This window comes from Pongo abelii, chromosome 10, assembly GCF_028885655.2.
Source record: "Pongo abelii isolate AG06213 chromosome 10, NHGRI_mPonAbe1-v2.0_pri, whole genome shotgun sequence".
Classification (NCBI taxonomy): Eukaryota; Metazoa; Chordata; class Mammalia; order Primates; family Hominidae; genus Pongo; species Pongo abelii.
In genome coordinates this window covers 48,418,900-48,442,344 of record NC_071995.2, presented here as the reverse complement: position 1 = coordinate 48,442,344, position 23,445 = coordinate 48,418,900, and the positions used below count along the sequence as shown (strand labels likewise).

The 23,445-nt window shown below is 40.5% G+C and overlaps 1 protein-coding gene and 1 non-coding gene across 8 annotated transcripts in view; both read right to left on the bottom strand.

Moving 5' to 3' along the window:
- Positions 1-23,445, bottom strand: part of DIP2B (disco interacting protein 2 homolog B) — a 252,440-nt gene that overhangs the window by 86,713 nt on the left and 142,282 nt on the right. For 6 of the 7 annotated variants that reach the window (XM_009247723.3, XM_009247721.3, XM_002823234.4 and 3 more), the window contains exons 3-4: positions 23,132-23,260; positions 3,623-3,748 (exon numbers count right to left, since the gene is read on the bottom strand). In XM_009247723.3, coding sequence (XP_009245998.2) covers positions 3,623-3,748; positions 23,132-23,260 — 255 coding nt within the window. The remainder of the gene's footprint in view (positions 1-3,622; positions 3,749-23,131; positions 23,261-23,445) is intronic. The other variant, XM_054527210.1, reaches the window with a different exon arrangement.
- Positions 6,842-6,947, bottom strand: LOC112135908 (U6 spliceosomal RNA). Its single transcript, XR_002917140.1, has one exon. It is a non-coding gene; the product is annotated as a U6 spliceosomal RNA (small nuclear RNA).

Sequence of the window (23,445 nt, the reverse complement as noted above, 5' to 3'; positions counted from 1 at the left end):
ATTAGGCTAATTTTTCCCTGCAAGAGTGGCACAACTTTTTGTTTTTGTTTTTTTTTTAAAGAGATGGGGTCTCACTCTATCTCCCAAGTTGGAGTACGGTTGATTGATCTCGGCTCACTGCAGCCTCGACCTCTGGGGATCAAGCGATCCTCCCACCTCAGCCTCTCAAGTAGCTGGAACCACAGACATGCACTACCACAGTCGGCTAACTTTTTAATTTTTTGTAGAGATGAGGTCTCACTATATTGCACAGGCTGGTCCCCTCCTAGGCTCAAGCAATCCTCCCACCTCGGCCTCCCAAAGTGTGGAGATTACAGGTATGAGCCAACACACCTGGCCACAACTGTTTTATTTATTTATTTATTTATTTATCTGAGACGGAGTCTGGCTCTGTCGCCCAGGCTGGAATGCAGTGGCTCGGTCTTGGCTCACTGCAAGCTCTGCCTCCCAGGTTCACGCCATTCTCCTGCCTCAGCCTCCCGAGTAGCTGGGACTACAGGTGCTGCCACCACGCCCGGCTAATTTTTTGTATTTTTAGTAGATACGGGGTTCACTGTGTTAGCCAGGATGGTCTCGATCTCCTGAGCTTGTGATCCACCCGCCTCAGCCTCCCAAAGTGCTGGGACTACAGGTGCTGCCACCACGCCCGGCTAATTCTTTGTATTTTTAGTAGAGACGGGGTTCACTGTGTTAGCCAGGATGGTCTCGATCTCCTGACCCTGTGATCCACCCGCCTCAGCCTCCCAAAGTGCTGGGATTACAGGCGTGAGCCACTGCGCCGGGCACCACAACTGTTTTTAGGTCACTTTTGTTTTGTTTTTTGAGATGGAGTCTCGCTCTGTCACCCACGCTGGACTGAATGGCACGATCTCGGCTCACTGCGACCTCTGCCTCCCAGGTTCAAGTAATTCCCCTGCCTCAGCCTCCTGAGTAGCTGGGACTACAGGAACGCACCACCACACCCGGCTAATTTTTGTATTTTTAGCTGGGACGGGGTTTCACCTTGTTGGTCAGGCTGATCTCGAACTCCTGATCTCCTGATCTGCCCGCCTCAGCCTCCTAAAGTGCTGGGATTACAGGCACGAGCCACCGCACCTGGCTTTAGGTCACTTTGGTAGCTGGCCAGAAGCTGATTTTTTTTTTTTAAAGCCTTTAATGGCAATGATTAATGTAAGTTTTCTTCCTCCTCCCTTCCCTTGAACACAGCCTCGGCATCTTCTAAGCTTCAGTGTTTCTGTGGCTATCAGAGTACATATGGGAGATAAAACCTATTCCACATCGTTGGGTTAGGCTGTAACAAGTTCTGGGAGATACTGATGCAGGATTAAACTACAACTAGGCATTGGAAACAGCCAATTGGTAGCTCTTAAGATCTTGGAAAGAATGGAATCGATTCCTAATGTGGGAACAGCAAATTCTACTCCCTAAAATGAAAGGAGCTAATGGAAGCCTTATGATAAGAGTTCTTCCCACATTTCCTCACTAGAGCAAAGTATTTGTCTTAGGCATGTGTGTAAGTGTTGCATGACAGCATCAAGATATCCCATGTGGGGGCTGTGTGAGAAATCACTATGCAGGGTGCGCTCAATGTTTCCCCTTGTTGTGAGAGAATTCCTCTTCTATTTGACAACACAGATGTCCCTCACAGCACATGAAGGCTTCTCAGATACTATCCAGAGATCCCCAGAACAGGAGATAAATGGGTACAGAACCTTTTTATTACTCTGTTCTGCTGAATACAAGTCTTAGGAGAAAGGACTGTATCTTTGGAATCATGAAATTATTATGTATAAAACACATAATATGATCAAGAACATTAGGCCACAACTTCAAGGCTGCAGACAGAGGAGAACATTAGTGTCTAGAAATACAGAGGCCTATAGTTAATTTCAAAGGACTACAGTCTCATTCAGCAATGAACAGCTGCGATTTGTTTCTAGAGCTGGTGAATTCCCCTCAGGCAGTGACTTTTGTAAAAGGGGATAAAAAAGGTTTCCACTCCTTCTGAGTATTCTCAAGGTCCTTTGCTGCATTCTCACATTTCACCCAAAGCCATAAGGGCAGCCTATTTACTCTGAAACTGCATGTCTTTGATACAGCTTTGGAGGGGATTATTTCCAAGAACTACATGTCATGCTGCTCCCTACCCTTTGCCATTTACTGCAACTGAACCCTCAGCCACACTGCAGTGTAATCTGCCAAAAAGAAACAGCTACTAAACTGAGAGCCCCCTTTGTCCATGAGGACCCAACTTGTGCTGTACTAATGTGGAAGGGAAACCATCCAAGATTTTCAATGAGTAGTTTTGAGGTATGCACCATTATAGACACAAACTGTCTTACTGTGATAGCCGGCTAGAGGTATCCTATGATACATTTTGAGAAACACTTGAAGCCACAAAGCTATTTCTCTTTCAAACATGTTGACACCACAGATGTGAAGAAAAAAAGCACACACAGTTAATGAGCCCACACCATACCCAAATGCTCTGAGAAGTTAGCCAAAACCGAGAAGAAAACTATTAATATTAATCTGGATCAGGGAATAGGATCAGTATGAACAGCTCAACAACTTGAGAGCTGTGAATCAAAGTCAACCACAAGGCAACCTAGGAATCTCCCCAAAGACTATATTAAGTAGTTTAGGCCAAAAAAGTATGGGGAAATTTGTTCTCAAAGATTTCATTACCAGTAACATGAAAGTAGAAAGAGAGACACTATATTGAGGCTCTGAAATAGATTTACTATGTTTAGTCTCAAAGGCCTATATCAAGATCTTGTCTGGGATTTGATCTAAAAAAAAATTTTTTTCGAGCTTCCACTAGAGAAGTTTTAAAAAAAATTTTTTTTAAGGTTTTAAAAAAAATTTGGGAAAGATTCTGAACAGACAAGACAACTTAGATTGTTTCTAGTTATTCCTCAAATATGAAGTTATAACTCTTAAATTTACCTTAGGGAGCATAAGGATTCAAGTCTGGTGAACAGGGATGGGATGAAGATACCTAGTTCCCACTGATCTCATGACCCCATTATAAAAAGTAGATTCTTAAAAAATAAATAAATGTGTACAAAATACATTAACACACACACACAAAAACACACTTATATATGTTTTGCAGGTCCATTACAACTTTGCATGATTGCTCTTCCATAATTGTTAATGACACAAAAACTTTTGTCCCAAGTCCAACTATTCTCATGCCTGCTGCAGAGACGAAGCATTTGGTTTAGGAGTACAAATGAATTAAATATATGACTACAGGTAGTATATTGGGTGACAATGAAAGTGGCTATTTAACATAGCAGGATTTTGGCCTAAGCTTTGGCCTGTATTTATGACTACATAAGTTTGGGGATTACAGCCAAAAAAAAAAAAAAAAAAAGACTGGAAATTCAGAAGGAAAGTTTTTTTGTTTAGTTTTGAATAGTTTTACTCTTAAGGCATCTTTTTGTGTGTTGTTTACGAGATGACAAGCAAAATCTGCCACCTCAGAGTGTTCTCTTACATTCCTCTAATGGTGGGGAGAAGATTCTGGTTCTTACCTCAGAAAAGAAAAAGCAGAACTTATTTCAGGAACATCAAGGTAGTAACTGTCAGAGAGAAAAAGCTCTGATAAACCTACCAGGAGGCGTGCAGGCATCTGCAGGAGACTGAACAAATGTGGATCGCCTTTTGGTTGGCATGGGCAAAGCCATCTTCTGTTCTTTATGCTTTGCCAGTGCAGCCTGAACTGCTTCTGTGTGGATATCTGAAAAAGTAAACATTTGCATTTATTAGCTTCCGGCTCTTAAAAGTGTTTACCACTGTGAGCTGAACTATCACTGCCTCAATTGTTTAAAAAAAAAAAAAAAGGTAACGGGGGTGTTCAGGTGATTTTTATTTATAATTTGATTAAGACCAATTAGAAATAAAAATCAAAAACAAAAATAAAAGAAGCCAAGGATAATTTTATGGAGGAGGAAAGTGAAGTCCAGAATGATGTATGACTGCTTAACACACCAGACAAAGAGTTGACAGACATGTGGGGAGGTGGGTGGGGACAGAATACTGAGTCTAACATGCATCTGTGCCAAGCAGGAAATCCTGCCTCAAATGGAATGAGTGCTGTGCAGGTGCCTGGAGAACACTCATTATTTTTCAAGAAAAGAAGCTTAGGATTTTCTTAACTGTCTGAAAGAAAACTTGGTTGAGACCCCTCAGTTCTATGCCACAGGAAGAGAAGGATTGATTTTGATCTAGAAAAACATAAGGGCAGATGTTACTTGTTTGCCACTTTGGGCACAAAAAAGTTCAGCTCTCTATTTGAATGTCTAATAGGAATCTCAAAATTAACACATCCAAACAAAACTCTTCATTTTCTACCCCCACCCCAAAGCTCACTCTATAGTTCCATAAAATTGAATCATACTGTACACAGTTATTTTGTATTCTGCTAAAAAAAAAAAAAAAAAACTCTTACAAAATCTTACTGAGGTAGATAACAGCTGAGGTAGCTTCCTAAGTTACAAAAAAATAGTTTCCTTTTGTCTAGGAATGGGCCTAATCCACACACAAACTATCCTTCCATACCTCTCTGTAAAGTAAATATACCCCTTATAAGAGCTAGACCAATGAGATCCTTTTTTTTTTTTAATTTAAACTCTGAATCAAGAAACTCTAGGTCCTAAAATGGAATCACTTTAATGACAATGTGACAATGCCCTAGAAAGAAGGAAGGTTTTAAACTTCAAGGTTGAGATTCCCAGACTTCTCTCTCCTTTCTAGGGGTTTCTCAAATGTTGATTTGTTTCTATGACCTACCTCAGCTATTTAAGGTAGCCTATGTAAGTTGACCTGTTTCTTTTTTTTGAGATAGAGTGTCGCTCTGTCGCCCAGGCTGGAGTGCAGCAGCGCAATCTCAGCTCACTACAACCTCCGCCTCCCGGGTTCAAGCCATTTTCCTGCCTCAGCCTCCCAAGTAGCTGGGACTACAGGTATGCACCACCACGCCCAGCTAATTTTTGTATTTTTAGTAGAGACGGGGTTTCACCATCTTGGTCAGGCTGGTCTTGAATTCCTGACCTTGTCATCTGCCCGCCTCAGCCTCCTAAAGTGCTGGGATTACAGGCGTGAGCCACCACGCCCAGCCAGCTTCTGTTTCTTGCAACCAAAAAACCTCCACTAATACAAGGAGAAACACCTCACTGTGTACAGACCAACAACATAACTTTTAAGGGCTGCATAGTATTTCACTGCACGAATGTGCCATGATTTACTTACACAACTCCTTATTATCAGATACTAGCTTATTTCCAAATTTTTGAAACTATTCATAGAAAGAATAATTCAGTATTTTCACCTTAGCACATGTCTAATTATTTTCTTAGAATTACAAAAACCGCTGAGATCAAAGTATATGTACTTACTTCTTCAGAAATGTTTCAAACATATTTCCTAAAAATAAGGAATTTTCTCTTATATAACCCCAGGACATTACTCAAAATCCAGAAAAATTGGCCGGGTGCAACGGCTCACACTTTGGGAGGCCAAAATCCCAGCACTTTGGAAGGCCTAAGTGGGCGGATAACTTTAAGTCAGGAGTTCGAGACCAGCCTGGCCAACACTGGTAAAACCCTGTCTCTACTAAAAATGCAGAAATTAGCCAGGCATGGTGGCACATGCCTGTAATTCCAGCTACTCAGGAGGCTGAGGCAGAAGAATCACTTGAACCCAGCAGGCGGAGGTTGCAGTGAGCCGAGATCACACCATTGTACTCCAGCCTGGGTGACAGAGCAAGACTGTGTCTCAAAAAAACAAAACGACAAACCCCAGAAATTCTTTTTTTTTTTTTTTTTTTTTTTAGATGAGGTCTTGCTATGTATGTTGCCCAGGGCTGGTCTTGAACTGGGCTCCAGTGATCCACCCGCCTCAGCCTCCCGAAGTGCTGGGATTACCAGCCAAAATACAGAAATTCAACATTGATATAAACTATTATCTAACCCACAATCCACATTCCAACATAGTCTATTGTCCCAATAATGTCCTCTACAGGTTTTCCCTCCCACCTTTTTTCCTGATCTGGGATCTACTGGAGGAAATCCTACTTAGTTGTCCTGTCTCAATTCCCCTATAATCCAGAACTGTTTCTCAGCCTTACTTTTTCTTTTATTATCTTGATATTTTAGTACAGACTAGTTATTTTGTAAAATGTTCTTTAATTTTGGCTTGCTTGATATTTCCTTATAATTAATTTCAGGTTATGCAATTTGGCAGAAATACCATAGAAATAATTTGTTGTCTTCTTTTTTTTTTGTAAAGATGGGGTGTCACTACATTGCCCAGGCTGGTCTCCAACTACTGGTCTCAAGGAATCCTCCTGCCTCAGCCCCCAAAATGCTGCACTGGGATTACAGGCATGAGCCACCATGCCCAGCCAGAAATAATGTCTTTCTCAAAACATGATGTCAGGAGGTGTCTGCTCCACTATGGTAATATAACTTTAATTGCAAAGTTGGCTACTTTGGTGACTATGGTATCTGTTAAATAAACTCACTGTAAACTTACCATTCTTCCATTTGCAATTAATAAGCAATTCATGGGAGGATACTTTTGAGACTATGTAAATGTTACATACTTTGTCAACCTTTCAACTCACTAGTTTTAGCATCCATTGATAATTCTTGGTGGAATCAACTTTTTTTTTTTTTTTTTTTTTTTGTAAATAGAGATGGGGTCTCCCTATGTTACCCAGGCTGGTCTCAAACTCCTGGGCTCAAGGGATTCTCCTGCCTTGGCATCCAAAAGTGAATAGGATTACAGGTGTGAGCCACCGCGCCCGCCATTTTTTTAAAAATATTTTTTATTTTTAATGGAACATTTTACAAGTTTGTGTGTCACCTTGCTCAGGGGCCATGTTAATCTTCCCTGTATCGTTCCAATTTTAGTATATGTGCTGCTGAAGTGAGCACGGAATCAATTATGATAATAACTATTACAATACGATAATTTTATAGCTCCACCATTTCTTCTATATTTATTAGTTGGTATTTATTATAAGAAAAAGTTTTCCTGGCTAGCATGGTGACTCATGCCTGTAATTCCAGCACTTTGGGAGGCTGAAGAGGGTGGATCACCTGAGGTCAGGAGTTCGAAACCAGCCTGACCAACATAGCGAAACCCCATCTCCACTGAAAATACAAAAATTAGCCGAGCATGGTGGCGCATGCCTGTAGTCCCAGCTACTTGGGAGGCTGAGGCACAAGAATTGCTTGAACCCGGGAAGCGGAGGTTACAGTGAGCCAAGACTGTGCCACTGCACTCCAGCCTGGGTGAAAGAGCGAGACTCCATCTCAAAAGAAAAAAAAGAAAGAAAAAAAGCTTTCCTTTCTCCCCTAGTTATTTATATCACTCTGAGCCCACTGATTTCTCATTTTATTCCATGACTATTCTGTTACTATCATTATTTTGATGCTCATATTTTGGCAGACTTGGCCAATAGGAGTCCCTTCATACTGGTTCTTTTGTCCTTTGGACACAGTTCCATCATTTTGAGCAGTTGTTTTATGACATAAGATATTCCATGCTCATGAGGTACTTTTCCTGCTCCAGACCTAGAATTATACCTTTCTTCAAGGAAAAGTGGCTCCTTTCAGTGAAGAATGAATGGTATTTAAAAACCAGGATCTTAGAAGCAGGGGTACTCAGTGCTATCGGGGTATCTTTTCTAAGCCCTTTTGATGGATCAAGAAATTCATACACATATAACTACATCTGTTTCTAACTATATTCAAAATGATGAGTTCATATTAATACCTCCATTTCCAATTCAACATCATTCTAATTTTCCCTCTTTCCACTTATAATTCCCCTCTCTAATAGGATGAAACAATATTCTCAATATATTTTACTCATTTATTAATCCTACCATACACAGGAAGTACATTTTAAAAATTGTTTATTTTTTATTTTTGGGACAGGGTCTCTGTCACCCAGGCTGGAGTGCAGAGGCATGATCTCAGCTCACTGCAACCTCCACATCCCAGGCTCAAGCAATCCTCTCACCTCAAACTCGTGTGAGTAGCTGGGACCACAGGTGCACACCCAGCTAATTTTTTGTATTTTTGGTAGAGATGGAGTTTCACTATGTTGCCCAGGTTGCTCTCAAATTCCTGGACTCAAGCAATCCACCCACCTTGGCCTCCCAAAGTGCTGGGATTATGTGCGTGAGCCACTGCACCCAGCCAAAAATTGCTATCTTACGTCAACATGAAAAATAAATTTTCTAACTAGTGTTCAGTATTTATTTGTAGTCCTTTTGGTCTTTAGACTGAGGACATATAGTTAAAGTATCATGGTCAAAAGCTGTTTGAGCTAGTTCTCATCCTTTCCTGCTTTGATGTGGTTATATAGTTCACATAGTTAGGTTCATTTTTTTGTTTATATCCTATAAGTCTTTCCCAATCTTGCTGATTAAAAGTTAACATGTTCCAAAAGTCAAAACTATACCAAAAAGTTAGCTTAAAGAAGTTTTACTACCTGAACAATCACTTCTGCCCCAATCCCACCCACCTTTGCTATAGGTAGTAGATACATACATATTTACTATTTTTTACACAAATAAGCAGACATGTATATCTTTTCATTTCCCTGTCTTTCATACACAAAAGTAAGCATATTGTGTTTTTTTGCACTTTGCTTTTCCACTTAACAATATACCCGGGAAATCATTCTCTATCAGCTTTCTTCATTCTTTTTTACAGCTGTATAGTACAACTATTGTACACAGTTTATTCAACTATTATCCTATGTCTGGGCATGTAGATGTTTCTAATATTTTACAGTTAAAAATAATGCAACAAATAGCCTCCTGCAAATATATTTTTACACTAATCAGGGCTTACCTTCAGAGTAAATTATGACAAGAGAGAATTCTAAATAAAAAAGCAAATACGTGTTAAATTTTGTCACATCTTGAAAAATTCCTCCCCCAAAACAGTTTTTACCACACTGCATTACTACTAGCAATGTACAGGTATACCTACTTCTCCACCGCCTAACCTTCAGAGTGTGTTGTCTAGCTTTTTGATTGCTGCCAACTTGACAGCTAAGAATTCATATCCTAGTATAGTTTTGTGTTTCCTTTATCATTAGTGAGATTAAACATTTTTACAGAGGACTTAAGGGCCATTTTATGTTGTCTGTTATTAAGTGAAGTGAATGTTCATGTCACTTGGCCATTTTTTGTATCAGCCTTCTCTGTTTATTTAATTTTCCTTATATTTTTGGGCCAGGTGTGATGACTCATACCTGTAATCCAAGCATTTGGGGAGGCCAAAATGGGAGGACCGCATGAGCCCAAGAGTATGAGACCAGCCTGGGCAACATAATAAAACACTACCTCTACAAAAAATAAAAAATTAGCCATGTGGTGGCATGTGCCTGTAGGGCCAGCTACTCAGGAGGCTGAGGCAGGAGGATCACTTGAGCACAGGAGGTCGAGGCTGCCTGAGCCATGATCCCACTACTTGCACTCCAGCCTGGGCAACAGAGTGACACTCTATCTTTAAAAAAAAAAAAAAAAGAAAGAAAGAAAGAAATATTTTCTTTCAGTATGGCATCCGTTTTTTGACATTGTTTATGGCTTTTTTTAAACCATGCAAAAGATAGGTTTTTAAAAATTATTATAGAATTAAGTTCTCAAATCAACAACCAAACTACATCATAAGGAACTAAAAAAAGAACAAACGAATCCAAAATTAGCAGAAGGTGCTGGGCGTGGTGGTTCATGCCTGTAATCCCAGCACTTTGGGAGGCCAAGGCGGGTGGATCATCTGAGGCCAGGAGTTCCAGAACAGCCTGGAACCCCGTCTCTACTAAAAATACAAAAACTAGCCAGGTGTGGTAGTGTGCACCTGTAATCCCAGCTACTCAGGAGGCTGAGGCAGGAGAATTGCTTGAACCCAGGAGGCGGAGGTTGCAGTGAGCTATCATGCCACTGCACTCCAGCCTGGGCAACAGAGTAAGGCTCCGTCTCAAAAACAAACAAAAAAAATAGCAAAAGGAAAGAAACAATAAAGATTAGAGTAGAATTAAATGAAACAGAGAACAGAGAAATGGGGGCAAAATCAACAAATGAGTTGCTTTTTTGAAAAGATCAACAAAATTGACAAATCCTTAGCTTTCTTGAGAAAAAAAAGAAAGAAGATTCAAATAACTAAAATAAGAAATAAAAGAGGAGACATTACAACTGGATGCCTCAGAAATAAAAGGAATTATAAGAGACTATGGGCTGGGTACAGAGGCTCATGCCTGTAATCTCAGCACTTTGGGAGGCCGAGGTGGGAGGCCAGGAGGTCCAGACCAGCCTGGGCAACATGGCAACACCTCGTCTCTACAAAGAAACACAAAAATTAGCTGAGCATGGGTGTGTCTGCTCATGTAGTGCCAGCTACCCAGGGCTGGGGGTGGGGGCGGGGTTGAGGTGGGAGAATTGAGGCCGTAGTGAGCCATAATCGCACCACTGCACTCTAGCCTGGGTGACAGAGAGAACTTTCTCAAAAAAAAAGAAAAAAAAAAGACTACTATGAAAGACTACTATAAAAGAAAGACTACCTGCCAACAAATTGGATAATCTACAAAAAAATTGGATAAATTCCTAGAAACGTAAACCTACCAAGACTGAATCATGAAAAAACAGAAAATCTCAACAGATCTATAACTAGTAAGGAGATTGAATCAGTAACTAAAAACTCCCCAACAAAGAAAAGCCCAGGACCTGACAGCTTCACTGGAGAATTCTATCAAACATTTAAATACGAATTAGTGTAAATCTTTCTCAAACTCTTTCAAAAAAACTGAAGAGGATCACCTGAGCCCAGGAGGTCGAGGCTGCGGTGAGCTACGATCACACCGCTGCATTCCAGCCTAGGCAACAGAGGCAGACCCCGTTTCTTTTAAAAAAAAAAAAAAAAAAAAAAAATCAATTGTGTTTCTATACACTAACAATGAATTACCTGAAAAGAAAATTAAGAAAATAATGTCATTTATAATAACATCAAAAAGAACAAAATACTTAGGAATAGACTTAACTGAGGAGGTGAAAAACTTGTACATTAAAAACTGTAAAACATCTCTGGAAGAAATTAAAGAAGACATAGGAAAGAGATCCAGTGTTCATGGACTGGAAGACTTTATATTGTTAAAATGTCGTTACTGTCCAAAGCATTTTAAAGATTCAATGGAATCCCTATCAAAATCCCAATGGCATTTTTTTTCCAGAGATAGAAAAAACAATTCTAAACTTTTTACACAGAATCTCAAAAGATTCCAAATAGCCAAAATAATATTTAAAAAGAAGCACAAAGCTGAAGTCTTCATATTTCTTTTTTTTTTTTTTTTTTGAAATGGAGTCTCAGTCTATTGCCCAGGCTACAGTGCAATGGTGCAATGTGTGTGTGTATGTGTGTGTGTGTGTGTGTAACCTCCGCCTCCTGGGTTCAAGGGATTCTCTTGCCTCAGCCTCCTGAGTAGCTGGGATTAGAGATGCCTGCTACAACGCCTGGCTAATTTTTTTTATTTTTAGTAGAGACGGGGTTTCACCACGTTGGTCAGGCTGGTCTCGAACTCCTGACTTCATGATCATCCGCCTCAGCCTTCCAAACAGCTGGGATTACAGGTGTGAACCACCGCACCCAGCTAATTTTTGTATTTTTAGTAGAGACAGGGTTTCACCATGTTGGTCAGGCTGGTCTTGAACTCCTGACCTCAAGTGATCCACCTGCCTTGGCCTCCCAAAGTGCTGGGATTACAGGCGTGAGCCACCGCACCCGGCCTATATTTCCTTATTTCGAAACTATTACAGGATGGGCATGGTGGCTCACAGAAGTAATCCCAACACTTTGGGTGGCTGAGCGGGGAGAATCGCTTGAGCCCAGGAGTTGCAGACCAGCCTGGGAAACACAGTGAGACTGTGTCCCTATTTTTAAAAAAAAAGATTACAAAGCTCCAGTATTCAAAATAGTTTGGTACTGGCATAAAGACCGACAGGAAGACCAACGGAACAATAGACAGCCTGGAAATATACCCTCACATAGAAGGTCAAATTATCTTCAACAAAGGTGCCAAAACTACACAATGAGGAAAGGATAGTTTCTTCAACAAATGTGTTAGGAAAACTGAATATCCACATGCAAAAGAATGAAAAATGGGTCCTTATTTAACATGATATACAAAAATTGACTCAAAATAGATTAAAGACCTAACCGGCAAGGCCGGAAACTAAACTCCTAGAAGAAAATAGAGGGAAAAACCTTCACGACATTGGATTAGACAACGATTTATTGAACGTGACACCAAAAACACAGGCAATAAGAGAAAAAATAGGCAAATAAGACTACCTTAAACTTAAAAACTTCCGCACATCACAGAAACAATCAACAGAATAAAAAGATAACCTGCAAAATGGGAGAAAATATTTACAAGCCATATATTGGGTAGGGCGTTAATATCCAAAATAAAGACCTCTTATAACCCAGTAACAAAAAAAAATTAACCCAAGTTTTTAAATGGGCAAAGGACTTGAATAGACATTTCTCCAGAGAAGATAAACAACCAACAATCATATGAAAAAATGCTCAACATCACTTTCTTCAAGGAAATGAAAATCAAAACCACAATGAGGTACTACTTCACAGCCACTAGAACGGCCATACCTTACTTACATCCATTAGAATTTTTTTCTATATCAAAAAATCAGAAAATACGTGTTGAAGAGGATTTGGAGAAATTGGAATGCTTGTGCACCACTGGTGGGATTGTAAAATGATATAGCTTCTAAGGAAAATAGTACGGAGTTTCTTCAAAGATTAAAAAAATAGATTTACCATATGACCGAGCAATTCCACTTCTGGATATATCTCCAAATGAACCGAAAACAGGATCTCAAAGAGATATTTGTACACTCATGTTCACTGCAGCATTACTCACAATAACTAAGATGTGGAAGCAACCAAATCCCCACTGTTGTGGAACAGATAAGTAAAACATGGTATATACATACAAAGAAATATTATTCAGCCTTAAAAAAATAAGGGAATCCCATCATATGCTACAACATGGATGAACCCTGAGGACACTGTGCCGAGTAAAATAAGCCAATCACAAAAAGACAAATACTGCATGATTCCAGTTATATGAAGTACTCAAATTCATAGAAGCAGGAAGTAGAATGGTGGTTGCTGGAGGCTGAGAGGAGGGGGAAATGAGTTGTTGTTCAACAGGTATGGAATTTCAGTCACACAAGATGAAGAAGTTCTAGAGATCTGCTGTACAATAACATGCGTACAGTTACCAATACCGTAATATATACTTAAAAACAGTCAAAGGATAAATTTATGCGTTTTTTAACCACAACAAAAATATTTTATGTAGTTTTTAAAATTACATCTGCATTCTGAGCCTTTCTATAAGGCTTTCTATATGCTGGATTATAGGAAAGTTTTGTGATGTTTTCATTTGGCACTTTTTCTTTTTTTTGAGATAGAGTTTCACTCTTGTTGCCCAGGCTGAAGTGCAATGGTATGATCTCGGCTCACTGCAACCTCCGCCTCCCAGGTTCAAGCGATTCTCCTGCCTCAGCCTCCTGAGTAGCCAGGATTACAGGCACCCACCACCACCCCTGGCTAATTTTTTGTATTTTTAGTAGAGATGGGGTTTCATCATGTTGGCCAGGCTGGTCTCAAACTCCTGACTTCAGGTGATCCACCCGCCTCGGCTTTCCAAAGTGTTGGGATTACAGGCGTGAGCCACAGTGCACGGGCTCGTTTGGCACTTAATGGTTTCTTTTTTACATATAGATCTCTGATTTTTGAAGTTTATACTTTTTTTTTTGAGACAAAGTCTCACCCTTTCGCCCAGGCCAGATTGCAGTGGCACAATCTTGGCTCACAGCAGCCTCCGCCTCCTAGGTTCACGTGATTCTCATGCCTCAGCATCCTGAGTAGCTGGGACTACAGGCACTCACCACCATACCCAGCTAATTTTTTTGTATTTTTAGTAGAGATGGGGTTTCACCATGTTGGCCAGCCTGGCCTCGAACCCCTGACCTCAAGTGATTTGCCCACTTTGGTCTCCCAATGTGCTGGGATTACAGATATGAGCCACCACACCTAGCCTGAAGTTTATGCTTATACATGGTATGAGATATGGAGCTAATTAATGTTTTTCCAGCTGTCCTAGTGTCATTTATTTAAAAGTACATTTTTGTCCTGGTGATTAGTAATGTAATCTTTATTGTATACTAAATTCCCAGATATACCCGTCTAGCTCTGAACTTGTTACTTGTTATTCTAGGTCTGCCTTCTAATCTGTGTGCCATACTAAACAGTTTTAATTACAGTCTCTATAGGATGTTTTAATACCTAGTACGTGTAGTCACTCCTTGTAGCTTTTCTTTCTCAGTGTTCTCTTAGCTATTCTTATATGTTTATTTTCCCAAATGAACTTCAAAAATGAGTTTTCTAACTCTATAAATAAATTTGATAGCTTTTATTGGCATTAGATTAGATTTATAAAGTAATTTAGACAGACCTGGCGTCTTCATGGTGTCAAACTGCCCTAAGAACAAGGGATGTCTTTCCACTTATTAGGTCTACTTTTTTGTCTTTCAGGGTTTTAAAGTTTTTTTCATAAAGGTTTTAGACATTTCTTAAGTTTATTCCTAAATATATTTTACCTTTATTGCTTTTGTAAATGAAGTTTGCTCTACTATTGTATCTTTTAACTGCTTATTATTTGCATATATTAAGGTTGTTGATTTCTGTACTCATTTTATATCTTGCTGACTAAATTGTTTTAAGTTAATTCTGTCATTGATTCTCTTGAGTTTTCTAGATAAATTATCATATAAACTGTAAATACAGTTTTAATTCTTTTCGAATTCTTACACTTCTTACTGATTTTTCTTGTCCATCTGCACTGGCAAATACCTATGGTACAATTTAAATGTTAGTATCTTTAGGATTTAAAAAAAGCCCTCGCGGCTGAGGCGGGCGGATCACGAGGTCAGGAGATCAAGACCATCCTGGCTAACACGGTGAAACCCCGTCTCTACTAAGAAAAACACAAAAAAATTAGCCGGGCGTGGTGGCGGGCGCTTGTAGTCCCAGCTACTCGGGAGGCTGAGGCAGGAGAATGGCGTGAACCCGGAAGGCGGAGCTTGCAGTGAGCAGAGATTGCGCCACTGCACTCCAACCTGGGCGACAGAGCGAGACTCCGTCTCAAAAAAAAAAAAAAGAAAAGAAAAGAAAAAAAAAAAGCCCTCGCAAGTAAGGGGGCGGGTAAAAAAAAAAGAACAACCCAACTTAAAAAAAAAAATAGGGGCTGGGCGTGGTGGCTCACGCCTGTAATCCCAGCACTTTGGGAGGCCGAGACGGGCGGATCACGAGGTCAGGAGATCGAGACCATCCTGACTAACACAGTGAAACCCTGTCTCTACTAAAAATACAAAAAATTAGCCGGGCATGGTGGCAGGTGCCTGTAGTCCCAGCTACTTGGGAGGCTGAGGCAGGAGAATGGTGTGAACCCAGGAGGTGGAGCTTGCAGTGAGCTGAGATTCGGCCACTGGACTCCAGCCTGGGCGACACAGTGAGACTCTGTCTCAAAATAAATAAATAAATAAATAAATAAATAAATAAATAAATAGGCTTAGGCAATGGACAGGTAGTTTACAGAAGCACAAATGGCCAGTAAACATATCTCCAAATGTCCAATCTCATTAGTAACAAAAGAAATAATACTTTTACCACCAAGATAAAGGATAACACTGAAACATTTCTTTTCTCATCTTTCCCAAAAAGATTAAGTGGAATATGTTATTTTTAGTTTCAAAGTAGCTGCTCCTATTCTTTTTTTTTTTTTTTTTTTTTGAGACGGAGCATTGGAGCGTCGATCTGTCGCCCAGGCTGCAGTGCAGTGGCGCGATGTTGGCTCACTGCAACCTCCGCCTCCTGGGTTCAAGCAATTCTCCTGCCTCAGTCTCTCGCGTAGCTGGTACTACAGGCGCACGCCACCACGCCTGGCTAATTTTTGTATTTTTAGTAGAGACGGGATTTGGTCAGGCTGGTCTCGAACTCCTGACCTCAAGCAATCCACCTGCCTTGGCCTCCCAAAATGCTGGGATTACAGGTGTGAGCCACTGTGCCCGGCCAGCTGCTCCTATTCTTGGCTTATTTTTACAAAGTGGTTAGCATATGATCCATGAGTGGCACAGCTGAGCTTTAAGGACCAGGGCCAGAACTCAGACCAAGTGCCCTTACCTGTTAGGATTCTTCCATAGACAGACAGATAGGGACAGAGTGAATGAAAGGCAGACGTGTAGGTGGGTTGAGTCATAAAGCAGAGAGGTATAGTTCAAGGAATTCCTTGCAAGCCAACAAGCAGTCGTGCCATTTTTCCTTAATTTCTAAGGTACTGACCTCTTGCAGAGGCAGCAATGACTAAATTCTGAAATAGGATATCACAACACTAATTAGGGCACTACTCTGTGCAGGGTGGAGTAGAAAAGGAGGGAATATTTGAATTTTCCATTTCACATTCCCTTGCCTTGATAAATTATGTTTCTCCTGCCTGGAATATCCAAATAACTATCCATCCTTCAAAATGGCTCAGACATCACCACCTCCATTCTGAAGCCCATTCTTGACACTGTATGCCTTCCCGTCTCCCTCTTCTGTATCACCTCTGTACCTTGTTTTGGGGAGGGGGGGGAAACTCCAGCTTAGGCAACATGGTGAAACCCTGTCTCCACAAAAAATACAAAAATTATCCAGGCATGACAGGGTTTGTCTGTAGTCCCAGCTACTCGAGCTAAGGAGGGAGGATAGTTTAAGCCCAGGAGGCGGAGGTTGGAGTGAGCCAAGATTGTGTCACTCCATTTCATCCTAGACAACAGAGTGGGACCCTGTCCCCCACCCCCCTCCCCCAAAAAAAAGACAAACAAGAAAAACAGATGAAAAACTCCTGTGTTTTCATCTATGCTTCTCTATCAATCTAACATTTTTCTCAAATTGTAGGAAGTCTACAATAAATGCTTGCTAAACTGAATTCAACTTACCTTCCACAGCATGAGGAATATATCAGAAATAAAATGATCTTGGTGTGCCAGTGCCAGCCATCACCAGATCAGAGATTAGATTTGGACAGAGACAGAAAAGTTCACAATTAGGGTGGCAAATCGAGTTAGTACTGCATTTAGCTCCCAGTATTAAATCAGAAGAATCCATACTTAGAGTAAAAGTCATTAAGAACAATAACTGGGCCAGGCATGGTGGCTCACACCTGTAATCCCAGCACATTGAGAGGCCAGGGTGGGTGGGTCACTTGAGGCCAGGAGTTTGAGACCAGCCTGGCCAACACAGGGAAACCTCATCTTTATTAAAAATACAAAAATTAGCTGGGCATGGTGGCATGTGCCTGTAATCCTAGCTACTTGGGAGACTGAGGCATGAGAATTACTTTAACCCAGGAGGGGGAGGCTGCAATGAGCCAAGATAGCACCACCGCATTCCAGCCTGGGCAACAGAGTAAGACTCTGTCTCAAAAATAATAATAGAGCGCGGAGGCTCACGCCTGTAATCCTAACACTTTGGGAGGTCAAGGCAGGCGGATCATGAGGTCAGGAGTTCAAGACCAGCCTGGCCAATATGGTGAAACCCTGTCTCTACTAAAAATACAAAAATTAGTCAGGTGTGGTGGCACGTGCCTGTAATCCCAGCTACTTGGGAGGCTGAGGCAGAAGAATCACTTGAACCTGGGAGGCGGAGGTTGCAGTGAGCTGAGATCACATCACTGCACTCCAGCCTGGGCAACAGAGTGAGACTCCATCTCAAAAAAAAAATTAAAAAAAAATAAATAAATAAAATAAAGTAAAATAAAATAAAATAAATAAACAATAATTAAGACCTTAAAATCTTAAAACCTATCTTTAAAATTTACAATACCCATAAATTTTGTTATTTTACTATAATAAAAGATTGAAAAAATACACATTGCAAAAAGATCTAAACATATATAATGCTAAAGTGAAAACTTTCCCTAGAGCCACTGCTTCCCAAAAATAATCCTGCCTCAATAGTTTGGTATATATTTTTCCAGGTCTCCATGTCTATAAACATAGTAGCATATGTTTATATTACTATAACATAATAATGCTATAAATATTACAATTATAAGTATAAACATATTATTTATAAAAATCAGATTATATGCTACATACTGTCTTGCCTTTATTATTTAAAAAGTATATTTTGGGCTGGACACAATGGTTCACCACTGTAATCCCAGCACTTGGGGGAGGCCAAGACGGGAGGATTGCTTAAAACCAGGAGTTCGAGACCAGTGTGGGCAACAAAGTGAGATCCTATCTCTACAAAAAATAAAGTAAGTTAACCTGGCACAGTAGCATGTGCCTGTACTTCCAGCTACTTGAGAGGCTGAGGCAGGAAGATTGCTTGAACCCAGGAGTTAGAAGCTGCACTGAGCCATGATTGTGCCACTGTACTCCAGCCTGAGCAACAGAGTGAGACCCTGTCTCAAAAAAAAAACAGGATTTTATACATCCTTCCATATTTGCACAAATACATCTACCTCATTTTAAGTTAACGTTCATAAAATTCTATTGTGTGAACATTCTATGACTTATTTAACCATTGTACTATACACAATACTACAACAAACATCTTTGTACATGTATGTCTATATCTTTGTGCACACGATTGTTTATATAAAATGAATTCCTAGAAGTAGTATTTCTGGATAAAGAACATGACTATTTAAAATTTTAAAGATATTGCCAAACTGTTGGGCTATTACTTTTAAGACATCACCAACTTATTTTTAGTTCTGAAATGAATTATGCAATTGTAGTGTCCTTGGAATTTACTTAGTTGAATCACGATTGCATATTTAATTGAATCTATGATGCCATCTTGTATAAAACATTCTGATTTTAGGTATGTTAAAAATGAGAAAAATGTCCTCCTTATATTAGAAGGAAAAATGATTCCTAGCTGTCTTAGGAAATGATTAATCACTTCTACTGAGAAAGTAAGACAACAGCAAATCAAATTCTTACATTTATTAATTAAAAAGAGTACATTTCCAAAAGTATTTTTATGTGATATGAAACATGTAATGGCAAACTGGACAAAGCTAGGGAATTACACACATTAAGAAAGCTTTAGAAGGCCTGTAACATTTGGATAATTAGTAATTACAGAGCATGTTTTCCCTGTCACAGGCATTCACAGCAACAGATTACAAAACAAATCAAGCCACCCAACTATTTTCTAACATGATAAACCTTGACCCATACGCCAGTGTCAAAAAGAGATGTTCAGTTATCTATTAGAAAAGACTCTTATTGATAAGAACGGGCAGCTCTCTTAACTGAATTTGACTCACTGAACACCACACAATTCATCTTGATCTTTGATAAAGAAGTCACTTCCGGAGTTCAGTCCCCAGACACAAGTGACTTTGGACATCTCTCCCAGAAGCATGTGGAAGCTGGGTATCATTTTCCAGTATTCATGTTTGAGCTGAATAAGGTAATACGAATACTCCCTTAATGTCCTGTTTTATTTTTGTTGTTTTGTTTGAGGTACCTAACTTCTCAAGAGATTAACATCAAGGGAGTCAGAATGACTTACAGTAAGATCACTTTCCATCTCATGCATTAATTTGTGTTTTCTACATTTGAGACCATACTATGTGTGTGCAGGGAGGTGCATCATGCCTGGATGTGCAGGAAAAAGAAATATACTAATAAGGTAGTATACTTGAAATTAAGCTCCCTCTTGGCTAAAGCACAAAGAATGGAATCAGGTCAGATAATCTAAACTCTGAATAAAGAAAGGTAAGTTCTTTATACAGTGTCTGAAATGTGAACACTAAGTCTATTTAGATTTGATTATGATTGGTTGAAATGTTATAGGTGTTAATAAGCCTCCATCAAATAAGAAAGTGTTTTATAATTACACTTACCAGCATTAATATAAAATCCTTCTTATGTAGCCATCACTTTATTCTGAATTCTTGCAACTTTTATTAAACATACCCTAAATTCTTCAGCTATTTTTGCACATGACATGTAAATGTAACCCTTTCTATGACTGGAGTAGCAAACAGATATAAGTTCAGCTCCCATCAACCTCCACTACTTATCTGCTCCACCTCTGCAGGGGCTGCGTGTCTCTTCTCAAGCGATCCTCCTGCCTCGGCCTCCCTGAGTGCTGGGATTACAGGCATGAGCCACCCCTGCTGATTTCTTCTTATTCGGAGAAGCCAGAATTCTCAGAGACTCAATTTCTTTCACATTCTGAGCTTTCTTTCATTATTTAGTTGAGCAATTCCTAACATACTGAAAAATTTGATTTTCACCCAAAGTCTATGCTTGCATCCTCTTTTTACGTTCCCTTCCTGATAGGATTGCAGGACCCTCATAGCTTTCAATATCTTCAGGGTTTTTAAACCACTTTTTCTCCCCTACTTCACCTCGTTCTGGCCTACTTTTTGCTACTATCCTTTAAAACACAAACACACACACACACACACACAGAAAAACTCCCAGTGAGATGAACATACAATTGTTACAAACCCTCTAGTACACCTGCACCTAACCAACAATCTCCACAGTCAGCTGACGAGTATCTGATCCACAGCATACACTTTCTAATACTTGGGATAATCAAAAAGCAATGGTGCAAAAGAGCAGGGACTACAGATCACAGCTGGGTTTTAGGAGGTGAAGCTCAAAATTTCATAGTACTAAATAAGCTCACAAAAAACTTTTTTACATTTGATTGGCTTGGATATAGAATGTTGAAAATCACCTTTTTGGATCCTTAATAATCCTTTATTACATGCTATAAAAACAAAGAAAAAGGAAGGTTAAAAAAATAAAAAACACACACACACACACAAACTCCCAGAAGGCCAGGGATGAAAGCTGTGAAGGCTAAAAACCCTTCTGGACAGGTTGAAACATGCTGCTGCTGAACCCTGGGCTCCAGCCTGAAAAGGCAACACTAGGTGGCCGGAAAATCAGGCTCAGGTGATTGGCAACAAAGGGGAGCACCTGAATGCTTTGCTACTTCCAGCCTTCCCTTTCTCTGATCCATTCCTTAACTAGTAACCACTATGTGTTTTTTTTTTTTTTCTGAGACGGAGTCTCGCTCAGTCGCCCAGGCTGGAGTGCAGTGGCGCGATCTTGGCTCACTGCAAGCTCCGCCTCCCGGGTTCACGCCATTCTTCTGCCTCAGCCTCCCGAGGAGCTGGGACTACAGGCGCCTGCCACCATGTCTGGCTAATTTTTTTTGTATTTTTAATAGAGACAGGGTTTCACTGTGTTAGCCAGGATGGTCTCGAACTCCTGACCTCAAGTGATCCACCTACCTTGGCCTCCCAAAGTGCTGGGATTACAGGTGTGAGCCACCACCCTGGCCTACTAGTAAATACTTCTATTCCCTTCTTTCTGCAAAATATCTGTTTAGCTCTTATATATGGAAGGCCCTGTGCCAGGCACTCCAGTCTACAGCTGGAGTGAGCTACTGGAACCAATACAAATCTGATGATGTTACTGCTCTGCTGAAAATCCTTCAGTGACATTCAAGATCCCACAAGATCTGGTCTCTGGTAATCCTTCTAGCCTCATCTCCCACCTCTTTCTGACCCTTGCATTCTAAGTTCTGAACACTATTTCCCTGGCTAACTCTTGTTTCTCTGCCATGACTCAGCTTAAATGTCTTGTTCTCTGAGCAAGCCTCTCCTATCACTCAAGACCAGTTTAGGTATAAAATTACAACCTCTATTTTTTTTTCCCCTGACTGAACATTTCTCATCCTTTTCTCCTTCTGTGTGTGAAAACATGTATCTAGTAAAATCAGCTCACAAAATAGCTGATGTAGCTCTTCAACTGTGTCCTTTTCTCATTCTCTCTAAAGCAGTTTTTGAGAGGATGTGATATAGACTGTGTTTTTCAGTTCAAGAAAACGTTAAGGCAAACTTGGTCAGTACAAAGAAGACAAAAATCTGAAGAAAATAAATAATATCCCCATTAGTCTTTTTGCTTAATTCTGCCACTTCTTAAAACAAGAAACGTGCTGCAGAGACTACTCTTGGTGCAGTGGACAGGAAGTGGGCATCGGAAGGGCCTGCTGCACCACACGTGCTCTAGGGATCTACCAGTCGCTCCTCTGCTTATCAAAGCCACACACCTGGTACTGGCTGCCAGGTGGTCCCGAGCACAGTGCAAGCAGGAGCATGCTCCCGCTGCCATACAGGCACACCTTGCTCCTTCCCTTCCTGTGGGTACTTCTTGGGTTAGAAGAAATAACTAATTTGAAATTTCATTGTGAGTTTTCTTTCAGCTCCATCAATTAAGAGAGACTAGTTATGCAACAACTCTGGCAAACACAGAAGGGCCTGCCTCTTCCAATAGAATCCACTGAGCTCTCCTAGTACCACCCACGAGACCCAACCCTCCACTTTCTTATTTACTTATTTATTCACATGGCCTTTGTGCTTGTATGCTTGTCTGGCTCTCTTCTTAAACTGTTACATTCCTTGAGGGCAGAAACAGTCTTTATTTTTTTTTGAAATGGAGTCTCACTCTGTTGCCCAGGCTGGAGTGCAGTGGTGGGATCTCAGCTCACTGCAACCTCCACCTCCCGGGTTCAAGTGATTCTCCTGCTTCAGCCTCCTGAGTAGCTGGGATTACAGGTGCCCACCATCATGCCCCGCTAATTTTTGTATTTTTAGTACAGACGAGGTTTCACCATGTTGGCCTGGCTGGTCTCAAACTCCTGACCTCAAGTGATCTGCCCGCCTCAGCCATCCAAAGTGCTAGGGTTACAGGCGTGAGCCACGTCGCCCAGCTGGAAACAGTCTTATGTGCTGTTCCATTTCCAGCAAATTACTGAGTACCTACTATACCTGATACATAGTAGGGTACAAAATAAATGACTGGTGAATGAGTTGATATAAAACTGTTGGTGCCTCATAGGGAAAAAAAAAACAAGTATTAGAAGCTCTCAGGATACACAGTTCACACTACTGGTAGGAAAACGACTCAGCTGGCCATTCTGCGGCTCCTCACCTGATCGATAGCGCTCATCCCTGGCTCCCCCGGATCGAGTTCGGTGGTACTTAGAGGGAGCAGAAGTTTGAGCTGCAGATGGAGCAGGTGTCTGGTTTCTAGGTTCTTTCTGTACTGCTGAATCAGTTTCTAAAAAAGGAAGTTTAAAAGATGGTTATCCAGTAACAGTAATAGCTAACATTTTCTAAAGCACTTTAAGCATTCTCACAATACTCTGAGCTAGGTACTATTACCCCATCTACAGTAAAGGGTTAGAGTTTCAATATAAATACATAAATATGATGCAAAGACATCCAAACTAAAAAATATCATCT